The sequence below is a fragment of the Lissotriton helveticus genome, chromosome 9 (genome assembly GCF_964261635.1).
Source record: "Lissotriton helveticus chromosome 9, aLisHel1.1, whole genome shotgun sequence".
NCBI lineage: Eukaryota > Metazoa > Chordata > Amphibia > Caudata > Salamandridae > Lissotriton > Lissotriton helveticus.
Window position 1 is genome coordinate 1,272,481,068 of NC_136070.1, and position 22,280 is coordinate 1,272,503,347.

General features: G+C 46.4%; 1 protein-coding gene across 3 annotated transcripts in view; it reads right to left on the reverse strand.

The window, feature by feature from the left end:
- IL17RC (interleukin 17 receptor C) overlaps nucleotides 1–22,280 on the reverse strand; it is a 259,633-nt gene that overhangs the window by 123,913 nt on the left and 113,440 nt on the right. For all 3 annotated transcript variants that reach the window (XM_078661840.1, XM_078661839.1, XM_078661838.1), the window contains 2 exons: nucleotides 21,018–21,129; nucleotides 4,277–4,321 (listed from right to left, as the gene is read on the reverse strand). In XM_078661840.1, coding sequence (XP_078517966.1) covers nucleotides 4,277–4,321; nucleotides 21,018–21,129 — 157 coding nt within the window. The remainder of the gene's footprint in view (nucleotides 1–4,276; nucleotides 4,322–21,017; nucleotides 21,130–22,280) is intronic.

Consider the following 22,280-nt stretch of genomic DNA (forward strand, 5'->3'; position numbering starts at 1 on the left):
TTTGTTATATGCATTGATTGTTCAATCCTTTTTTTCTGTACACGTGCAGCTTGCTTCTTGTTTGAGTTCTATATTAAAAATAATAAAATTATTTTTAAAATAAAAAAAAAATAAAAACTGTTACAAAGAGCAGGCTTTACTTAAGGTCAGTTGATGAGCTCATATTATGATGGACATCTTGGGCCTGATTCAAAGAACTAACTTAAGACAAAATCTCAAACTTACTACTTTTGGTATTCACAGAAGTTAGGATTTTTTCTTAAGTTTGTTTTAAGACAAACTTAAGACTGACTTAAGACAGACTTAAGTTAGGATTTTGTCTTAAGTCTGTCTTAAGCCTGTCTTAAGACAAACTTAAGACAAAATCCTAACTTTTGTGAATAACAAAAGTAGCAAGTGTAGGATTTTGTCTTAAGTTAGTTCTGTGAATCGGGCCCCTTGTTCCAGTCCATTCTTTCCTTCCAAACTCATTCTGTTCCAGAACATTCCTCCAATTGGTTCAACTCAAGTGAGCTTGAGCTCAACTCCCAGAATGCATTGGGTTGTTCCTTGAAAGTCCACGGCTGTGAACGTGCGACTCAATGAAGTCAAATGGTCCACTCAATTCTAAGCGAGTGCTGCGAAAGCTGTGCGGTGGTACCCTAGTGATGGCCTGGAGGGGACGTCCAGAAAAGCCGGTGTTGCTGAAAGAGCAGGGGAGATGGGGTAGATTTGGCCAGGTGTTAGGCTGAGGTGAGCGTGACTGGCTCAGGGCCAGGCTTAGCTGAGTGGCAGAGGCACCAGCCTGACTAGAAATTTGAGGACATAAGATTTGTGCTTTTGTCTTCTTCAAAGGGCCTAGAGCTAAGAATTGAGAAAATGAAACCTAAGAGTGGCCCTACTGTTGCTAGTGGACTCCATGTCATCCGTCCAAGTCTGGGGCTTCTCTTTTAACAATCAAAGGCATTCTGGGAATTGTAGTCCTGGTTGAGTCCACCTACAAATGACGGGGATACGGTTCTACAACACTGCTTTGAGGAAGAGAATCTGTACTGGAACACTGTCCCCCTGCTTACCCTAGTTGTCTTCTTTTACAACCCTGGGGCATGAGGTTACCCCTGCTTATTTTAACCTTATGTTCCAATTTTAGTAATAGATTAATTTACAACCAGCAGATCCTGGGGCTTGATAGTAAATTGCATGCAGAAAGTAAAGGACAGTCTGGTGATGCTATAGAACTAGGGGGGTTTATCACCAGACAAGCAAACAGACTATTTCAAAAAGGCCAAAAACAAGATGAACCTGTGCCCACATGAGGGAGACAATCACATTATCTGACGATGCTGTAGGAAGAGATTGCAATCAAGGCGGTGTCTACGGTGAACCTCAAAGCAGGGACTGTGGTGTGCGTCCACGCGACATGAGAGGTGCGCATGTGCTCTACACTACCACACGCATTAGAACGGAAAGACTTACAGAAAGGCTAGTTCTTGAGCTTTGTTGGACTCTGGCCCAAACGTTTAGCCCATTTTTAACCTAATGCACTTGGCAATGGGTTCCAGCACAGCACTCAAGGGTGGCCTACCCAAAAGAGGCCTTCTAAATACCACATGGGATGATGAGGGATATATTGTTTGATTAAAAAAAAAGTATGTTGCTGTACCTAATGCACCATAGAGCTACCTCCCCCCATCCTGAGATGACCGAGAGGGTCTTGAGGGTGAGGCGTTGGAAGACAGCCTCAAGGTCCATCCACCCACTGATGGACACAGAGGGCCTCATTTATGAGGCCATGCGTCAGTTTTACGCCGCTTGTGCGTCACTTCTTGTGACGCGCCAGTGGCGTACAAAATGCACCTTGTTGCGCCATATTTACAAAGTGACGCATCTAGGTAGATGCGTCACTTTGTTAACCCCTGCGCCACACTATACCGCCGCCAGGTATAATGTATGCAAGGGGGGCGTATTGACGCAAGAAAGGGTCGTAGAAGTGATGCAGTGAAATGTATGAGGTTTCACTGCGTCACTTCTAGGACGCAAATGCGTCAATATCTTACGCCTGCCTCACAGCAGGCGTAAGACTGACGTAGGCCCTTTCACATGGGCCTTGACCCATGTGAAAGGACACATTGCAGGAGTTGCATCTCTTTTGTGACACACTCCAGCAATGCGTCACTTTTGCGCCTACAGATACGTCAGAAATACTAACGTATCTGTAACTCCTTGCGACATGATGCGTTATACAGTAAATATGACGCATCATTGGTGTCACAAGGAGGGCGCACTGAGAAGTGACACATCGCTGCTTTCACGCAGCGATACGTCACTTCTAATAAATGAGGCCCAGAGGTCAAGGGTGGGCGGTCAGAATTCAAAGACTGGACACCCACTTTGAGGAGGCCAGGGAAGCGGATTGAGTAGAAGAGAGAGGCAGACAGAAAGCAGGGGTCAACATAGTGCATACATATGCATCACCAGGTAGTGGCTGGAGCTTCCTGCCTAACTGTGCAGGTAAAGGGTCAGAGACTTCGGTAGGGGTCAGTAAGGACCTTGCCCCACAAACTTTTCTCTAGGTTCCACAATAACGAGGCGCTCCAGTTAGGGCGAATGAGGTTCCCACGTGTATTCCAAATTACTATAAAAATGGGGGTGATGGAGAAACCTCCATAGCAGAAATTCGAGAAATATGAAAGAAAATGCATGAAAAAAAAACTTAACATCCCAAACCCAAAGAGTAACACAGAACAGGGCCAGAACTAGCAAAGAAAAACAAATGGAGAACGGAGGGTAAAAATGTTGAACACACCGTCATAGACATGGTAGGACCGGCGGCCATGTTTCTTTGTGCTTTGATTGTCCCATCCAGACCGAGGCACTTTGCCTCCCCTCAGTCTAATGTACATTTCTGCAGCTGGACTCACAAAACAGAAAAAGCAGCAGAAGGCCAGGAGGAGGGCACAAGCCAACAAACAGTAGAGGGAGGGTGGAGTAAATGTGCTGTGTGGTCTCAAACTGGGAACTGAAGTAAAAGGGCTATGGGAAGAGCATGAAGAAAGTTGTTACTAGAGGAGTAAAGTTATGATAAAGGGTCTAGGGGACACTGAGGGGCCGATTCACAGAACTAACTTAAGACAAAATCCTAAACTTACTACTTTTGATATTCACGGAAGGCATTTAGTAGTAGGAAAGTTAGGATTTTGTCTTAAGTTTGACTTAAGACAAACTAAAGACAGACTTAACTCAGAATTAAGACAAAACTCTAACTTACGTCTGTCTTAAGTCTGTCTTAAGTTTGTCTTAAGTTTGTCCTACGTCTGTCTTAAGTCTGTCTTAAGTCTGTCTTAAGTTTATCTTAAGTTTGTCTTAAGTCAAACTTAAGTTAAAATCTTAACTTTACTACTACTAAATGCCTTCTGTGAATACCAAAAGTAGTACGTTTAGGATTTTGTCTTAAGTTAGTTCTGTGAATCGGGCCCATAGAGGCCATTGTGCCCATTCTGGTGGTAGGAAGTAAGGGATTGTCTCCAGTTCAGGGGGCATATCCACGGGGATAAATAAAGATTGTTGACAGTTCAGATCACATGTGCGTTAACACCAGGTCCACCTAGAAGAAATTCAGGAAGCTACACAAGTGAACACTGGGGGGTGCATGACCAGAGCAGACCCCACAGGAGTGGTTAAGATAGGAACAGTGAAGGCCTGGGAGAGTCACTGTGGGCCATGGTATCCTGAACAGGCCTGGGCGTAGTTTGCTGAGTTTTTCCACGCGGAACTCCGCAAAGTTACAAAAAAACTCTCTGAAGTTCCACGAGTGGCAGAATGCAGTGCGAACTGCAGTTTGTGCTGGTATTCCTGCCGCCTGGGTAGAAATTCTACCCGAACGGCAGCTCGAGCTCGTAAACTTACCGATCGTGAACTTACCATTCCTGATCGCAAGCGGGAAAAAAACTCTGCTGCACATCGCGAAACGGAGTTTTCTGCACTCCGTGAGCTCCGCGGAGTGCAGAAAACTCAGCAAACTGCAAACGGAGCGAAGTTCACCGCCCAGGCCTAATCCTGAATAGAAAGCATAGGTAAACCTTGTGACCATGATGGGTCTGTGGGTAAAGAAGTCGCATCAGGAGAAGACTGCATTGGTCAGGGTCAGACATCCACTGCTGAACGGCGTGTTATTAACGCCTGCTTCCAGAAACACCGATGAATGAAGCGATGGGACAGAAGAGCAGTACCCTGGCCTCAACCCAGGGCGAAGAGCACAGAATAAAGAGGGGTTCAGGAGGACCCAGTGATGACCCACCTTCACAGGTCCTGGTCTTCTGTCGGAGAATTTCTAGCTCGCAACCTGCAAAGAGAGAAGCGGAGACTTCGTCACAGAGGTTTCTAGCAGTAAACTGATCAACTCCATCCTGGCATTGAGCTGACCATACTAAAAGCATGTGCCCCGAAAGAAACACTGCTATTGGCATCACCAAAACCACTGGGGTAGGGTAAGTGACATCACACGCTGTAGGGCACATATGAGTGGTATCACAGGGAACAACTTCACAAACACCATGAAACTGCTCTATGTTGTCACAGAAAGCAATATCCTGCACCATATCAAACTGCAAGATGACGTCAAAGGAAATGACATCACATACACTATCAACATCTGCGTGGCATCACAGGAAACAGAACAATGCCACAGGAAGTGGCATTGCATACCAAATGAAGCTGCTCGATGACATCAAAGGAAGTGACATCACACACTCTATGAACATCTCAATGGCATCACAGGAAACAACATCACAGTCCTCATGAAAACATTCGAGGTTGTCAAAGGAAGTGACATCACATGCACCGTACAAAGGATTTTGATGGCATCGCTGAATGCAGTACCAAATGCAATCAAAAACCAGTTGATGGTAAGACAGGAACTAAAATCACATCAACTATGAAACTGCTCAATGGCATCACGTCACTTCCCCTACAATACACATCAACATAAGAGAAAGTATTATCTCATAACCATGAAATGGAAACCCTCCAACATCACAGTGAGTGAAATCACACTCCCTAGTAGAAAGATCAGAGCAATGAAAGGAAAATGTATACTGTGAGTTTTCCTGGACGGACAACCAGTTGCTTATGTTTTAGCAGCCAGTATTTCGATTAGTTAAATCATAGGTTCTGCAAAATAGCAAAACAATGGAGTCAGTAGTTACTCCAACATATCGCTGAGTGATGTCCTACGACTGAGAATAAGTGATGTAAATATTGTTCTATTATATTGTTAAATAATAAAGAAGATCGCAGCGTATCACATTCATTTATTTGGGGCTCATTCACAAAGCTATTTCCGTGTCCAGTGTGACTCATTTTGCCTTTGTTACAAGAGCAAAATGGCATTTGCAATTCACATAAATAGATGCATTCACACAGGGTTCCAAACACTCCTCCTGAGTGCTGTGAGACAACACGAGCTGGGATGTAGCATCTTATAAAACCAAGCATTGGGTTGAGAGGTCTCAGCTCTAAAATGCAGGGTGTTGACTTTGCCAATGCTTTTTTGTTTTTATTTGCATGCCTGCGGAGGCATCATGAAGCATGCACAAGCATGGCTGGCATTCTTGTATTGGGCTTTCTATTTTAAAAAAACCTATGTAAAACTGGCCGCGCAGATGTACACAAGGGTCATGACGCAGGCTTATGTGAACGTCATGTTATGACATCATGATGCGTGTGGATGAGTGCATCACGAGGATGGTGGTTTCAATTTTGAGTTTGCTGTTGTAGACGACAGATGTCTTTTGGGATGGGAATTACTCCTGTATAGTATCTTGTCATGTTCCTCTGCCCTAAGCGCACAACTGAGTGTATCTGGTATCCTGACTTTTATTCTGACCCTGGCTTCACGCCAATCTAGCGTGTGCGCAGAGGTATGGGTCAGTCCTTGACTGTGTGAGGTCCAGGCTCTCATGTGATCTGGAGGGGTGCACCTGAGCGTTCCCTCAGAATGGACAGAGGGCTCCTGTTCCTGTTCTAGGAGCAGCACATAAACCAGAGGTGGTAGAATCCACATTTTGAGATGGATAGTGTGACTAGGACTTTTTAGGTCTCGCCTAGGCAGCGCGCATGCGCTACACTAGGAGAGGGCCTTTAGGAATCGTTTCTCACTTTTCAAGCACTCGTGCTTGTGGCGGCATCCACCTTGCGAGATCGAGCAGCTGCGCGGTCACGTTAACTACAAACAGATGGCCCCTGCACGTCGCTGCTCGCTCCCGCAAGGTGGATGCCGCCACAAGCACGAGTGCTTCAAAAGTGCAGACCGCTTGTTTTTTTTTTTTGCACATTCTCCTCAGAAATGCTGCAGGATTTTCCTGGGAGCAGAAGAGAGGAAGTACAGCAGCAGCATCATACGCCCTGTCCGACCATGCAGGAACGTCAAGAAATGCTAAATGAGTTTATGAAAGAGGGCTGAGAGTATTTTAGCAATGATGGTAAATGTAGGGGATTATAACAGTTATGCTATTTTGTTGTGGAATGATTCTTGCGGAAACCAAAGCACCAAACAGCGTGACAGCAAATTGAAAATTACATGTGCATGTGAATAGTACTTAAATCTCAATTTCCAAGCAGCGAACATCATTATCAGATGGAGACTGTGCTAGAGAGCAAGGGTGTGCTTGGTTGGAAGACTGAAATCATTTTAGACTACATTCAGGTTTTAGGCGCTTTTGGACACCATTCTCTCTATATAAACAGCTTTTAGATTTATAAATCATAACATTCATTCATACACAATGATGAATGAACCGGCCCCTGGAAGGAAACCATATCAATTAATTTGTCTAGTACAGGTATTAACTTAGCAATATCGCTTCCTTTCTACCATGTTTTCATTCATGCAGAAGTACATTCACCAACACACTGTTATTTGATTTGCTCACTGATGCGCACCGTATTACCTATCGCCCTCCTGCGCCTCTAGCATTTAGCAGCATGCTTTTCATGGTCTGCCTCCCCTATCACAGATGCTCTGTTCAGCTGGTGGGGCCCTCCTCTCTCCCCTCCTCTTCCTCCACCAATTAGCAACAGACTTGCAGCCAATTGGCTTGTTCTCCCCCTCTCTCTCTCTCTCTCTCTCTCTCTCTCTGTTGACAGAGAGAGAGAGAGAGAGAGAGAGGGACAAGCAGTAACTCATCCTCTCAAACGGGAATGCTGATGTCAACCTTCTGTTTTCTTAACTCATACATACAACAACAGAGAGGCCCCTGCAATAGATGGCTTTGCATGTGTTGATGTTTTAAAATATGAGTAATGCAGAAAAGAATTTGCATTTTTTGCCGGTGACAGTGGAGGCAGTTGAGCAGTTGCATCATCCTCAGCACCACTCGGGTGGCTGGTGTAACCGATGCAGCTAGGCAATTTGCACTACATTGTTTCAGAAAGACAACACCCAGTGTATGGTATACAGAGCAGAAGGCGCTATTGGAAAAAATATATGCCAGTGCCTCGCCACCGCACTGAATTGAAGCATTTCAATTATAGCATTTTCTTACTGTTTGAAGCCCTGAAGTGCTTTAGCTTTAAACATCTTAAGTGCAATTACTTTAAAAGTAAAATAAGGCGGGCGGCCACCATTTGTTTTACTTTTACTTTTGTAGCAATGGTGGCATGCCGAGCTTTATACTCATGCAAAAACAGCAGTTGATGGACAGAATGCAGAACAATGTCATACATTCCCCCATACAGAGATCTGGGCCTAAATCCATCGTTTTTTGCTCACCATGCCATTCCAGTTTGAACCTAGCCATATACAAATAAGTCTTGACCCTGTGCCCCATGGGAACAGACCAGCCTGAACTGCCAAGCCAGGTCCTCCCTGGACTGGAAACAAGCATCCTAGGACAGGTTTCGGGCTTTCAGCCATCATCAGCCAGGATAGCTTGATTCCAGTTGCAAGGAGAGCAGAGGACTCACGTCTGAGTATACCCGTCCCACTCGGGGTGACAAATGCAAAAACAACAGTTGATGGACAGAATGCAGAACAATGTCATACATTCACCCCAGTACAGAGATCTGGGCCTAAATCCTTCGTTTTTTTGCTCACCATGCCATTCCAGTTTGAACCTAGCCATATACAAATAAGTCTTGACCCTGTGCCCCATGGGAACAGACCAGCCTGAACTGCCAAGCCAGGTCCTCCCTGGACTGGAAACAAGCATCCTAGGACCGGTTTCGGGCTTTCAGCCCTCATCAGCCAAGATAGCTTGATTCTAGTGGCATGGAGAGCACGGGACTCACGTCTGAGCATACCCGTCCCACTCGGGGTGACAAATGCAAAAACAACAGTTGATGGGCAGAATGCAGAACAATGTCATACATTCACCCCAGTACAGAGATTTGGGCCTAAATCCATAGTATTTTTGCTCACCGTGCCATTCTAGTTTGAACCTAGCCATATGCAAATCAGTCTTCACCCTGTGCCCCCAACAGTCCAGCCCGAACTGCCAAGGCAGGTCCTCCCTGGACTGGAAACAAGCATCCTAGGACCGGTTTCGGGCTTTCAGCCGTCATCAGCCAGGTTAGCTTGATTCCAGTGGCATGGAGAGCACGGGACTCACGTCTGAGCATACCCGTCCCACTCGGGTGACAAATGCAAAAACAACAGTTGATGAACAGAATGAAGAACAATGTCATACATTCCCCCCAGTACAGAGATCTGGGCCTAAATCCATTGTGTTTTGCTCACCATGCCATTCCAGTTTGAACCTAGCCATATGCAAATCAGGCTTGACCCTGTGCCCCATGGGAACAGTTCAGCCCGAACTGCCAAGCCAGGTCCTCCCTGGACTGGAAACAAGCATCCTAGGACCGGTTTCGGGCTTTCAGCCCTCATCAGCCAGGATAGCTTGATTCCAGTGCCATGGAGAGCACGGTACTCACGTCTGAGCATCCCTGTCCCACTCGGGGTGACAAATGCAAAAACAACAGTTGATGGACAGAATGCAAAACAATGTCATACATTCACCCCAGTACAGGGATCTGGGCCTCAATCCATCACTGTGCCACTCGAATCAAGCTATCCTGGCTGAAGAGGGGTGTAATCCCGAAACCGGTCCTAGGATGCTTGTTTCCGGTCCAGGGAGGACCTGGCTTGGCAGTTCGTGCTGGACTGTTACCATGAGGCACAGTGTCTAGACTGATTTGCATATGGCCAGGTCTAAACTGGGGTGGCATGGTGAGCAAAAGAATGATGGATTTAACCCAGATCTATTGACTGGGGTGAATTTTAGATTTGTTCTGTATTCCGTTCATTAATTGTATGTCTTTTGCTTCTCGCCTTAAGTGCGCCAGTTATGCCATGACGTGGGTCCTAGGCTCACTGTGCCACTGGAATCAAGCTTTCCTGGCTGAAGAGGGGTGAACCCCGAAACCGGTCCTAGGATGTTTGTTTCCGGTCAAGGGCGGACCTGGCTTGGCAGTTCGTGCTGGACTGTTACCATAAGGCACAGTGTCTAGACTGATTTGCATATGGCCAGGTCTAAACTGGGGTGGCATGGTGAGCATAAGAATGATGGATTTAACCCAGATCTATTGACTGGGGGTGAATTTTAGATTTGTTCTGTATTCCGTTCATTAATTGTATGTCTTTTGCTTCTCGCCTTAAGTGCGCCAGTTATGCCATGACGTGGGTCCTAGGCTCACTGTGCCACTGGAATCAAGCTTTCCTGGCTGAAGAGGGGTGAACCCCGAAACCGGTCCTAGGATGTTTGTTTCCGGTCAAGGGCGGACCTGGCTTGGCAGTTCGTGCTGGACTGTTACCATGAGGCACAGTGTCTAGACTGATTTGCATATGGCCGGGTCTAAACTGGGGTGGCATGGTGAGCTAAAGAACGATGGATTTAACCCAGATCCTTTGACTAGGGCTGAATGTTTTGATTTGTTCTGCATTCCGTCCATCAATTGTGTCTTGAGCTTTATCCTTAAACATTTCGAGCTTAAGGACTACGTGCCGCCTTTGTGTTGCAAATATTAATGCAACGCCAATAGCTCAAACATTCAGTAATGCGAGAACTATTGCATTGCAAATGCTTGTTTTTTTAACCATTGAGAGTGTGACTCGCTGGCTGTCCCACGCAAGGGTCCACTTGGGTGTCTGCCTGGAACCTCGTACTGACGCCGTGCGTGTATGCCAAGTGTGTGTGCGTGTGTAGTATGCAGCAGAAAGACGAGTCTGAGAACTGAGGCAGTGGCATCGTGTGTGGATGCCCCTGGGTTACCATGGCACAGATACGAAGATGAGGGCAGCTTTACTACTCAGTGGAAGAGTGCGGGCCTGCAGTCCTGTGGCTGGAGGGAGGAGGTGCACACAGTGACGTCAGGGCGAGGATCAGAGGGGGCTATCTTTACCAATTCCAGGGGGAATTCATTAGCACTTCGAGCAGGTTAAATAAACAGGGAAACTTTGTAAACTTCACAAAAGAGTGAAAATGTGGAACTTTGAAGAAACTTTGCCAACAAAAATACTTGACAGACCTGCCTCCTATAAATGTTTTCTTTTTCTCTCCCACATGCTTAGACAAAGAGATGCAAGAGGAGGAACAGCCGCTTGACTTCTATCCTGCACTAACGTCATCTCGAGGTGAATTGTAGTGTCATGACATGACGTCACTCAGGTGAATATTTGAAATGATCTTGAACTTGCAAACCAGTCAGCACCGCGTCCTTTACCGGTTCTAAGGTTTGCTTCAGGAGCAGACGCCTGGGTATTTCTATGGAGCGGCAACTTGTGGCCTTTGGAAGGCACGGAACACCCCCGAAGTCAAAACTGTGTGGGAAACCTTCCCCCTGGATTTTACACCTCCAGTTGGTGCAGGCAAAAGTGAGCACCTGTGTAAATTGAGTGTCAAGAGTCTATAAAAATCTCGTTTTCGTGACATTGTACTGGAAGCCATTTCTTCACATTGTGTAGGAAAAATTAAAGTTAATTTAATTAACATCAAAATTTCAACCGTAACAGGTGGATTTACCAAAGGGGACAGTGTGCCTCTTTAGGGCTCTGGGACTGCATAGATGGAAACTCGTGAACTGATTAGGCCTGGGCGATGAACGTCGCTCCGTTCGCAGAGTTTGCAAAGTTTTCTGCACTCCGCAGAGCTCGTTGAGTGCAGAATACTCAGCTATGCGATGGGCAACAGAGTTTTTTCTCCACTCACGATCGAGAACACTACGTTCGCGAGCGCGAGCTGCCGCTCTGGTAGAATTTCTACCCAAGCGCCAGAAATACCAGCACAAACTGCAGTTCACACTGCACTCCGCCACTCGCTGAACTTTGCTGAGTTTTTTGTAACTTCGCGGAGTTCCGCCTAGCAAAACTCTGCGAAATACGCCCAGGCCTAGAACTGATGTCCTGGTTTCGCGATGCATTGTAATGTCTCCACGAAAGGAAAACAGAGATTCGACAATTTACAGTTTATTTTGTGTCCCGTGCGAATATGCCACAAAGAGAGTTTCTGCCCAAAATAAGGGGTTCCCCCTGAATCTAGTCGGCGGCCAGAGCAGAGGAGGAGGCCTTTCCAAAGATGCGCGGCTTCCCCAGGGATGGCAGAAAGAAATGAAAGAGTCACGAGCCGTTTGGTGGTCCAGGGAGACCCCGACCAGCTTCTCCCCCCGCCCCCGCCATTTTCTGCCTGCTAATGAAGAAAGAGCTTCAAGGGGGTGTAAAGCGAAGACCCCTCAGAGCTTGAGACCTTGGCCAAGGAGCTGTCATACCATCTCCTGGGCCCCCCAGGGAGGGGTGCCATTCTCATATTTCTTCTGGCCCACCGTCTGGGGTCTTGAGGGCCTACCATGACGTGCGAGTGACCCTGCCCTGCTGGTCCATCCGGTAGAACCCATGGACCGGACTTATTCAGGTATTGTGAATGACTGCTCTTTCCCTCGTGCCCCAACCTCTGAGAGTGGGCATCCAAGGTGGGGGCTCACCCTGGCATGTCAATGACTCTGCCATTCTTGCCGGGCCACCTTCTGGGGAGTCCTGAGAAGGGCGTACCATGAAAAGTGAGTGACTATTCCCCAGCCCCGCTGGTCCATCCAAGGACCCCCGGTCCAGGCGTGTCCCGCCAGAGTGCCAGGACTCTGGGGTCCTGGGTGGGGCTCATCTTGGCATGAGAATGAATCGATCCCATTCTTTCTGTCCCACTCTCTGGAGGGTCCTAATAAGACCTTACCATGACATGAGTGACTACTCCCCAGCCCTTCTGGGTCTATCCAAGGACCCCTGGTCCAGGCGTGTCCCGCCAGTGTGCCAGGACTCTGGGTCCTGGGTGGGGCTCACCCTGGCATAGTTACCACCACCATGAGTGACTACTCCCCAGCCCTTCTGGGTCCCTCCAAGGACCCCATGTCCAAGTGTGTCCCGCCAGTGTGCCAGGACCCTGGTCCAGGGTGGGCCTCACCCTGGCATGGTTATCACCACCATGAGTGACTACTCCCCAGCCCCGCTGGTGCATCCGAGGACCCCTGGTCCAGGCGTGTCCCGCCAGTGTGCCAGGACTCTGGGTCCTGGGTGGGGCTCACCCTGGCATGGTTATCACCACCATGAGTGACTACTCCCCAGCCCCGCTGGTGCATCCGAGGACCCCTGGTCCAGGCGTGTCCCGCCAGTGTGCCAGGACTCTGGGGCCCTGGGTTTGCCTCACCCTGGCATGGTTATCACCACCATGAGTGACTACTCCCCAGCCCTTCTGGGTCTTACTCTAGGACCCCTGGTCCAGACGTGTCCCGCCGGTGTGCCAGGACTCTGGGTCCTGGGTGGGGCTCACCCTGGCATAGTTACCACCACCATGAGTGACTACTCCCCAGCCCTTCTGGGTATTACCCTAGGACCCCTGGTCCAGGCATGTCCTGCCAGTGTGCCAGGACCCTGGGTCCAGGGTGGGGCTCACCCTGGCATGTGAATGGCTCTGTCCCTACCCGTCTGGCACACCCCCTGGGGTCTCTTGAGTAGGCACTGCCCTGACATATGCCTGGCTCTCCCCCGCCCTACTGGCCCGCCTCGGAGTTCCCACAAAAAAGGCGCTAGCTCTCTTTTCTGAGGCGTGAGCCGAGTTCCCTCTCGGTCACTCTCGAAGTTTCTTACCTGTCACCGGCAGCGTGATGACGTGTCTGGGGTGAGCTGGATTACTGCGCATCTGTCTCTCTGCAACAGATCCAGCCTGTAACAGCTTCCGGGTCAGAGGGTCGCGCAGTCCTTTCTCAGGAGGCCAGGCCTTTCACAGACAAGCTCTGCATAGTGTCCCCCCAGGAATAAACACTCCTTCCCCAGACGCAGCATCTTTCACACGTCACATGACAGAGCCCTCCGACAATAGGTCACGTGCTGTCTACACATCCGCGACATGCCACATCTGTTCAGATAGTGCGTAACATACATCTCCCTGTTTCCTTCATCAAGTCAGTAATGTCTCCAGTCAACCTCCGGGACAGAACAGGTGCCAAAGGCCAGAAGATAGCTCGGTGGGCTGTGTCCTGCTGCACAAACCCGAGTGCAGCCTGCAGGTAAACCAATGCAATAGGTCGCGCATTTGAGCTATTGGCATTGTAAATGACAATGCCTTATATTTATGTGTTTTGAAATCCTGCAAGCGGGGCGTAAACAAGCACTTTGGGGCATATTTACAAGCCCCTTGCGCCTCTTTTACGCCGCGGTTGTGTCACATTTGTGACGCAGCGGCGGCGCAAAAGATGCGCCATGGTGCGGGGTATTTACAACGTGACGCATCTGGGAGATGCATCACGTTGTAAAGCCCTGCGCCATAAGAAGGCATTCTTGCGCAGGAGGGGGCGTTCCTGCGCAGGAACGCCTCCTAAAAGTGGCTGAGTGAAATCTACAAGATTTCACTCAGTCACTTTTAGGGCCATGCTGCGTCAAAACCCTGCGCCTGCTTGAAGCAGGCGTAAGGCTTGACGCAGCATTGGAAGAATAGGCCCCCCCAGAGCATTGCTGGAGATGCGTCGCGCTTGCAACGCAACTCCAGCAATGCGCCACCTTTATGGCACAGATGCGTCACGCATCTGTGCCGGTTTTGCCCCACAATGCGGTGCGTCATGGATGGCGGAGCTGATGCGCACAATAACTGGCGCATCCCTGCTAATTAGCAGGGATGCGCCAGTAATTGTAAATCTGCCCCTGAGTACTTAAAGTCCTTGCTTCGGAGAAGCAAGCCTGGCAGTAACTCCTCTCTGGGTGATCCTTTTCAGCGAGACACACTTTGCCACTTACCCTTATTGATATGTTTGTGATTGCTGATGTAATGCACGTGGGGCCAGATGTGGGTCGCCAATTACCGACCGGTAATTGGTTTTTGAGATGTAGGGGGCCCGAATTTTACAGAATCTGTAAATTTACCGAATCGGTAATTCCAGATGTAGGTGGCACTTAAAATAGTGCCAAAGGCCCTTAAGAATTCGTTATTTACCATGAAATACTATCTCATGGTAAATAACGAATTCCTGTGTACATGCACATCTGTGCATGTACGCCTGTGCCATGTGGCACACATACATGCCCTAAGGGCATGTATGTGTGTCACATTGCACACAAGCCTGAATCAGGGGTACAACAGGGTCTCAAAGTGACACCCTGTCCCCCTTGTAAATTCGGTAATTTTACCGAATCAGTATTTACCGATTCGGTAATTGACATTGATTCCTATGGGCCTCTGGGTAATTACCGAATCTTACCAATTCGGTAATTGATTCGGTAAATATACCTACATCCCGATTGCCAGTTCTTAAATACCGAATCAGTATGATTCGGTATTTAAGAATCGGTAATCGGGGATTACCTACATCTGGCCCGTGGTGTGATGCTTTGTTTTCTCTTGTTCTGTGTTGCTGGTGGAGTTGCAAAGCAACTGAAAGGACTTTGATGCAAACAACAACCACAAGAAAGCTCCATAGCGGTGTCATGCCAATACCCCAGGAGTCCTTCCAGTAGGGCCCAGGGATGAAAGTGAGAGTGCCCTGTTATTACCACAGTCAGTTGTAAGCCTGAGCAAGTGGTAACGCTCCGCCCCTCCATGTGAGTTCTTTTCCTGGACTATGGGGTCCAGATATGAGGTGAACTCCCAAGGGTTCAGAGGCATATGTTATGTACTCCTCGATCCTCACTGGCTAATTCGGTGGACAGACAGCTTAGGAATTATCCGGAAAGTCTCACGCTACTTTTCAGCTGATGCCCTCAAACTTGTGATCTCGGCAATGATTCTGTCCCGACTAGATTATGGTAATGCCCTATATGTGGGCATTCCAGCCTATGAATGTCGCCGGCTGCAGCTTATACAAAACCAGGCAGCGCGTCTCATTTTTAGGCTCCCCAAATCTAGTCACACCACCCCTCTACTTAAAACTCTCCATTGGCTCCCTATAAAGGAGCTCACTCTTCAAGTTGGGTTGCCTGACCTACATGTCATTAGCTGGCACCGCTCCTGCCTTCATTAGATCAAAGATCACTGCATATGTCCCGGCTAGACATCTGCGGTCTTCCACACAGTTTCTTCTTTCAGTCCCCCGATTTTGTAAGAAGAAATCGGGTGGCTCCACATTTTCGACACTTGCCCCCCTCTTTTGGAACTCACTTCCCCTGACACTCAGATCTATTTCCTCTTACCTGGATTTTCGGGCTGCTTTGAAAACCCATCTCTTTTCTTCTGCTTATACTCTTTAATTCCTACTCCCCTTCCTCCTCAGTTTTTAGTTTCTGTCCTCAGCGCTAAGAAACCGTTTGGTAGTAGAGCGCTATATAAATCCCTTCCAACTTCAACTTCAACATCAATATAGTCTTTGGGTCCCCTTTGATCATCCATAAGACAACCTTTAACCATTTCCTAACAAAAATAAACCTTCAACATAACTTTTTTTTTTAAACAAAGCTGGTGTGGTGTTTGTCATTCACTTGTGGCCTTTTCCTTTGCGTGTATTTATTCGGTGTCGTACAGTGTAGGTGTATCAGGCTGAGTGAAATCAGCACCAAGCAGGAGTGCATACATATGTTACTAGTGTCTTTAACATTTGTTGAAGCCAATAGGCCTCTAAGGGTGGATTGCTATCATATTATATTTAGTGATCCTGGTTTTATGGTAATTCTTTTTTTACCATTTCCATCTGTATTTATCCATATTCATCTTGAGTTTTTGTGTAAAAAATTGAGCTGAAATAAGTATATTTCCACATTTATTTAACCGATAAATATGCGCTCATGCTTGAATGCCTGCCATGTTTCAGTGATATAAACACCTGTAGAAGATAAATCAGTGCATTTATATAAAAATATGCAAATTTCAGTATCAACCTTGTGCATATCTGCTGCTGTTAACGCCTCTTAACGAAAATTCCTTTCTTTTTTAACTCCCTTATCTATTATTCCACACATCTATTGGCCTGGCAGTCATGGCAGACAGTATTCAGAATTACTCAAAAAGCAACCCAATTTCCGTTTTTATCCACGTTTAAAAATAAATACAGACAAGAAAATGAATGTTTCTGTCTGCATTTATCTGTAAAAATCAGTAAAAGCGGAAAACAGGGAGCCCGATTCACAGAACGAACTTAAGACAAAATCCTAAACTTACTACTTTTGGTATTCACAGAAGTTAGGATTTTGTCTTAAATTTGCCTTAAAACAGACTTAAGTTAGGATTTTGTCTTAAGTCAGTCTTAAGTCTGTCTTAAGACAAACTTAAGACAAAATCCTAACTTCTGTGAATACCAAAAGTAGTAAGTTTAGGATTTTGTCTTAAGTTAGTTCTGTGAATCGGGTCCAGGGAGCCTTAATTATTTTACAGGCAGTAGACATGCATTTGGTTACATGTAATCTCACAAGTTACCATGATAGGTAAGGGGTTTGTCGTTGGCCACCCTCTCTGGTGAACTCCGGGAGGAGGATTTCACTGTGATAATTGCTGTTAGTCCATATTGAAAGAAGTTGTATGTTGTTTTGCAATTTTATAATCGTATGCCTCACGGTTGCCAGATTTGGCACGCTTCAGTACGCCTTGGTTGGGTACAGTGTCAAGCCAACGTTAAAGGCTGTAGGCCTGATCCGGCACAGGGAAACGTTATGTAAGAGTCCTTAGGTGTGATCTATTTGTAATGAAAAGTCAGGATAATGTAAGTAAGTCCGACGTACTGTGGTAAAAGGCAACCAGCTTTTACAGGTGGACTCTTGTTACGCTGCACTAAAGCTCATACAGGCACATGCATTGAAAGAAAAAACGGTCACAAACGGGCAGATTCTCAGAATCTGCACCTTTTCTCCCGGTATTTTTCCATTTGGGATGCAATATCCCAAATGCAAATATCGCAATTTAAGTAATCTCTAAATTGCGATTACTTAAATTGCGATTGCATTTAAGAAATCGCAAATTGGGATTCCTTAAATGCAATGCATTAAAGTAAAACAATTCGCGATTTCGCACATAGGGGGTGAAAATTACCACGAAGTTGAACTTTGTGCATTTTTGTGCATTTTTCAAAGTTTCATGTTGCACACACACATGCCCTTAGGGCATGTGTGTGTCCAACATATGTGCACAGATCAATTTCAGGGGTGCAACAGGTTGTTCTTTTGACACCCTTGCACCCTGAAATTGCATGCGCAATTTGCGAGGACCTATTGGTACTCGCAAATTGCGCATGCAATTTCCCATTCATTCCTATAGTCCTGTAGGCCCATATGAAGGAATGGGAAGGCATTCTTTATTTGCGACTCGCAAATAAGGAATGTGTAGGAATTGCTATCTTTACAGCGATTCCTACATGCATAGGCTTTTGCGAGTCCTTAATTGAGATTCCTTAATCATCGCAATTAAGGATTCGCAAAATCCTACCTTAATGCATGTGCCTGATAGAGAGGTATTTTGTTACACAGAATCTCGCAGATTACCAGGTTGCAGGTTTTTGGGGCTCGTTATCCCCCAGACACACCATAGGTACAGAAGAGTTGCACTGTGAGAATCCATGTTTGGCCCTTTCAGGAGAGAGAGTCGTTTGCTTTGCCGGATGCTTGTCTTGTGGGAAACTTCATCTCAGTAAAGGTTCCTGAGTTGGTTATGGTGATAAACAAATGACAGCAGGAAGCCTGATTGGTTCACTAGGAAAGGTATTTCAAATGTCACCGGTCTGATGTGTTTATTATGAAAGGTTACGATAAAGGCAGCAGGCCTGACATTTATTGTGAAAAACATTTCTTAAAGTCAATTTATTGTAAAAAGCATATGCTAAAGTCAATAGGCATTTTATTACTGTTTTTGCTATGTATTAGCCCCTCCCACGCTTGTGACGGAACTGCTCCGTCACACCCCTCGGTGGGCTGTGCTGGTGACGGAGCGGTTCCATCACGGCCCGCTCGCCGCGCCTGCGCAGCGTTGATTTCGCACCTGCGCGGCGCGTTCTATTGAGCGGGCGGGGCCATGACGGAACCGCTCCGTCACAAGCACAGCTCACCTGAGGGGCGTGACGGAGCGGTTCCGTCACAAGCATCGGAGCCCCTTGCGACACCCCCCCCCGCCCCATAGTGCTGCGGCGGAATTGCTGCCGCAGCGAAAGGGCTAAAGCCTACTAACAACTATTTTGTTACATGACATTTCACTGATTACCTTTGTAGAAATGGGTTTTGTGGTTGTTCACCTCCTCTGACAAACCATCGGGGTAGAACATTTGCGCTGCAAAACTTCCTAGAATCTCTTCTGAAGGCTTTAATTGACATGCACATTTTTCATTGCATTTGTGTGGTTTATTACCTATGTGTCAGAGGGTGGATGCAAGAATTAGTCAGTGGATGGATGAATGGATGCACGAGTGCAAAGGTGAATGACAGCGTTCGTGTATAATTATTTATTGAGTGTCTAAACCCATTTATGGCTCAAAAGGCACTTACATTCATACGTCAAACCGATTGGCGTTGCCAATGCTTGTCCGGTTTGTGCGTGTGGTGCACCAGGTGCTCTCATTGCTTCCAGGGGAACGCTGACTTGGAGGGGGTTGTTCCACAGCCGCCTCTACCAGCGAGTAGGTTTCAGTAGGTCTATGTCAAAGTGTCTAGGACTGTACGTAGTTCGCAGAGTTTTGCTAAACGGAACTCCGTGAAGTTACAAAAAAATCCGATAGATCCTGCGGAGTGCAGTGCGAACTGCAGTTTGTGCTGGTATTTCTGCCGCTCGGGTAGAAATTCTACCTGAACGGCAGCTCGCGCTCACGAACTTACTGTTCGCCATCACAAACTTACCGTTCGCGAGCGGGAAAAAAACTTCGTTGCACATCGCGAAGCGGAGTTTTCTGCACTCCTCGAGCTCTGCGGAGTTCAGAAAACTCTACAAACTCCGCGAACAGAGCGAAGTTCACCGCCCAGGCCTAACTGTCTACCTTGAAGGAAGTAGTTAATGACCCTCAACCACTGGAGGACACTTCCTACAAAAAAGTAATCCTCCAAGGAAAGGACACTGGAGCAAAACATTAGGTGACCTGACACACTTCCCAACACCCAACCTTAATTTTCTTTCTTAACCAGTATCACATCCAAGCAGTGTGGAGGTGCAGAAACTGGAGGAAAGGCCAGACACCCAGATAGGGCAAATGCCTCCAATATTCCTCTTACATTAAAATCACGGGGGTGACTTAAACAGAGCCCCGCCCACCTGAATCCCATGCTCCCGCAATGACGCCTTCCATCATACGGTGAACGATGGTGACTCTGTCCCCCAACTCCTCCATGATTCGACCAGGCCCTGCAGGCAACCTCAAAATGGGGGCTAGTCTTGAGTTTAGCAATCTGCACTCAAGCTATAAAAAAGAACATGCTTTCACGTGCTTGCTACGCTTTTCTTAAATTGCCTCCTCGCCCCGCATTACTGGACTTGGGTTCGACTGACCTGCCTTCTCGTCCGCGCTTTGTCGTTTCGTCTTCCTTCCCCTCTTTTCTTTCTGCCCTTCTTCACTTCACTTTCCTCTTTCTCTAGCTTTTTTTCTTACTCATCTCTTTCTTTTCTCCTTTTCTTATACATTTGGATTGTTTGTTATTGGTGCATGTATTGCAATCAACATTTCTATCTGAATATGGGTCCATGCTTGGAGTGCATGTCACTGGTATTTTTCAGTACTTATGGCAATAAAAATAATTGCTATGCAAAAAAATGGCCCTAAAAGTTCAAAAATTCACAATTTTACCAATAAAGTTCTCCATGTATTTAACCTGAAGACCAACCCGACGGCTCCCAAGGGACGGGGCACCAGTGCCCTCACAGTAAGAATCACATTCAGGACACTAAGGGGGACATGCATCAAGGTAGGCAATTGCGATTCATTAATTGCGATTATTTTGGAATTGCAATTATGGAATCACAATCGCTTATGCATGTCGGTTTCGCTAAAATATTAGCAATTCCTACATATTCCTTAATTGCAAATAGCAAATTGAGATTCTCAATTAGGAAAGAGCTTTCCATCGATTCCTATGTGCCAATAGGGCCATAGGAATGAATTGGAATTGCATGCGCAAATTGGGAGTACCCAATAGGTACTCGCAAACTACGCATGCAATTTCAAGGACCAAAAGGACACCTAGATGTATCCCAGAAATTGGCATGTGTGCACATGCCCCTGCGCCACAAGGCACGTTGTAAAATGCACTTTTGTGCATTTTTCTAAGTTTTTGCAAATTACCATCAATTTTTAGTTGATGGTAATTAGCGTTTCCTAAATGCATTTGCAATTTAGGGAATATAACATTTTGCGATTACCTATTTTGCGAATTTGTATTTAAGTTGATGCATCCCAAATGCCAAAATACCGGTCGCAAAGGGGCCCATTCTGCGAATCGTCCAGTTTGCTACCGGTATTTTAGTTGATGCATGTGCCCCTAAGACATTCAGATCTTCACAATGTGCGTATATTTGATGTCATGTATCATAATTACCACTAAATTAAAGTTGTTACCACTACATCTTATCTTAATGTCTGCCTTCAGGTGCCTGGCACTGCGACGCAATGCTCACCTGGCACCACGTGGGTATGGCTCAGCACCTCACTGTCGCCGGGGGCTGTGTAGGCCTTGATGGTCACCGACGATTTGGGAGGGGCTTCGAAGCACTCAAAGATCACAGTGCCCTAGGAAGAAGCAGAAAGGGAGCCCTGTGAGATGCAGGAAGGAAATGTGGCACAACAATGCCTACTCCTGCCATGGAAGAGAGTGCAGGCACTTACCTTGAGTGCCTACTCTAGAAACATATACCAAACAGTAACACTGGCATCCAGTGAAAGACTCAACTGTTCTCAGTGAGATGCCTGTAACACTCTGTGCCGGGGCTGGGGTGTTACAGAGCGTCGTGATGTCACAGGAGGCGTGCCATAGATAAGGTCACCTGGCACCAGTTATCACGGCTATATCTGATATCAGAGCAAGCTAGCTATTACAGGCTACCTTTGACGTAAGAGCTGGCCAGATACTAGTTATTACAGGCTACCTCTAATGTAAGTATTTTTCCTAACAAAGGTTCATAATGTACATCAAAACTAACATATCAAAATTAAATTAACCAATTGCTCGGGAGCCAATTATAAAGCTCCACTGGCTAGTCTGAATTGCGGCTCGTCGAAACTATTACCAACCCGAATTAAATTCATGTTCGTTTGGGCGTCTCGATATTGGCGGACTCTCAACAGATAATTTCGACACAGGCTTGTTGTTTACTTCTGGCATCAGTTACGGCAGAGTCTTTTTTGAAGTCAGTGGAGCTTTATAATTGGCTCCCGAGCATATGGTTAATTTAATTTTATTAATACAAGCATACCTTGGGTTCTGCTTATTCTCGATTTTACAACGTGGAAATTGGTTGGTGATAAGCTCAGCAAATTTATTGTCCTGAGGATGACCATGTACTAATGACACCGGTCGAAACGCCGTCGACGCTATTGTGGCCACAACTTAAGGAGGACACAATCTTTTTGTTTATAGGAGCTCTTGTATAGTTCTAGAACTTTTATGTTCATGTAACCTCTTTGTGTGTGCCCCTTGTTTGGTTTTTTGTATATGTATTGTAATTGTTCTGTTATACCGACAATATGTCTGAGTCTTGTACAACCTTTTAAATATAAATAAATGTTGTATATTTTTCTATGATTACACACATATTTCTTTTAGAATTATTCTTCAAACGGGCCAAAAAAAACTTTCTCACTTTCTACTTTTTTATTATATATTTTTTCTTCAACTTTATTGTTCTTGTGATATGTTAGTTTTGATGTACATTCTGAACCTT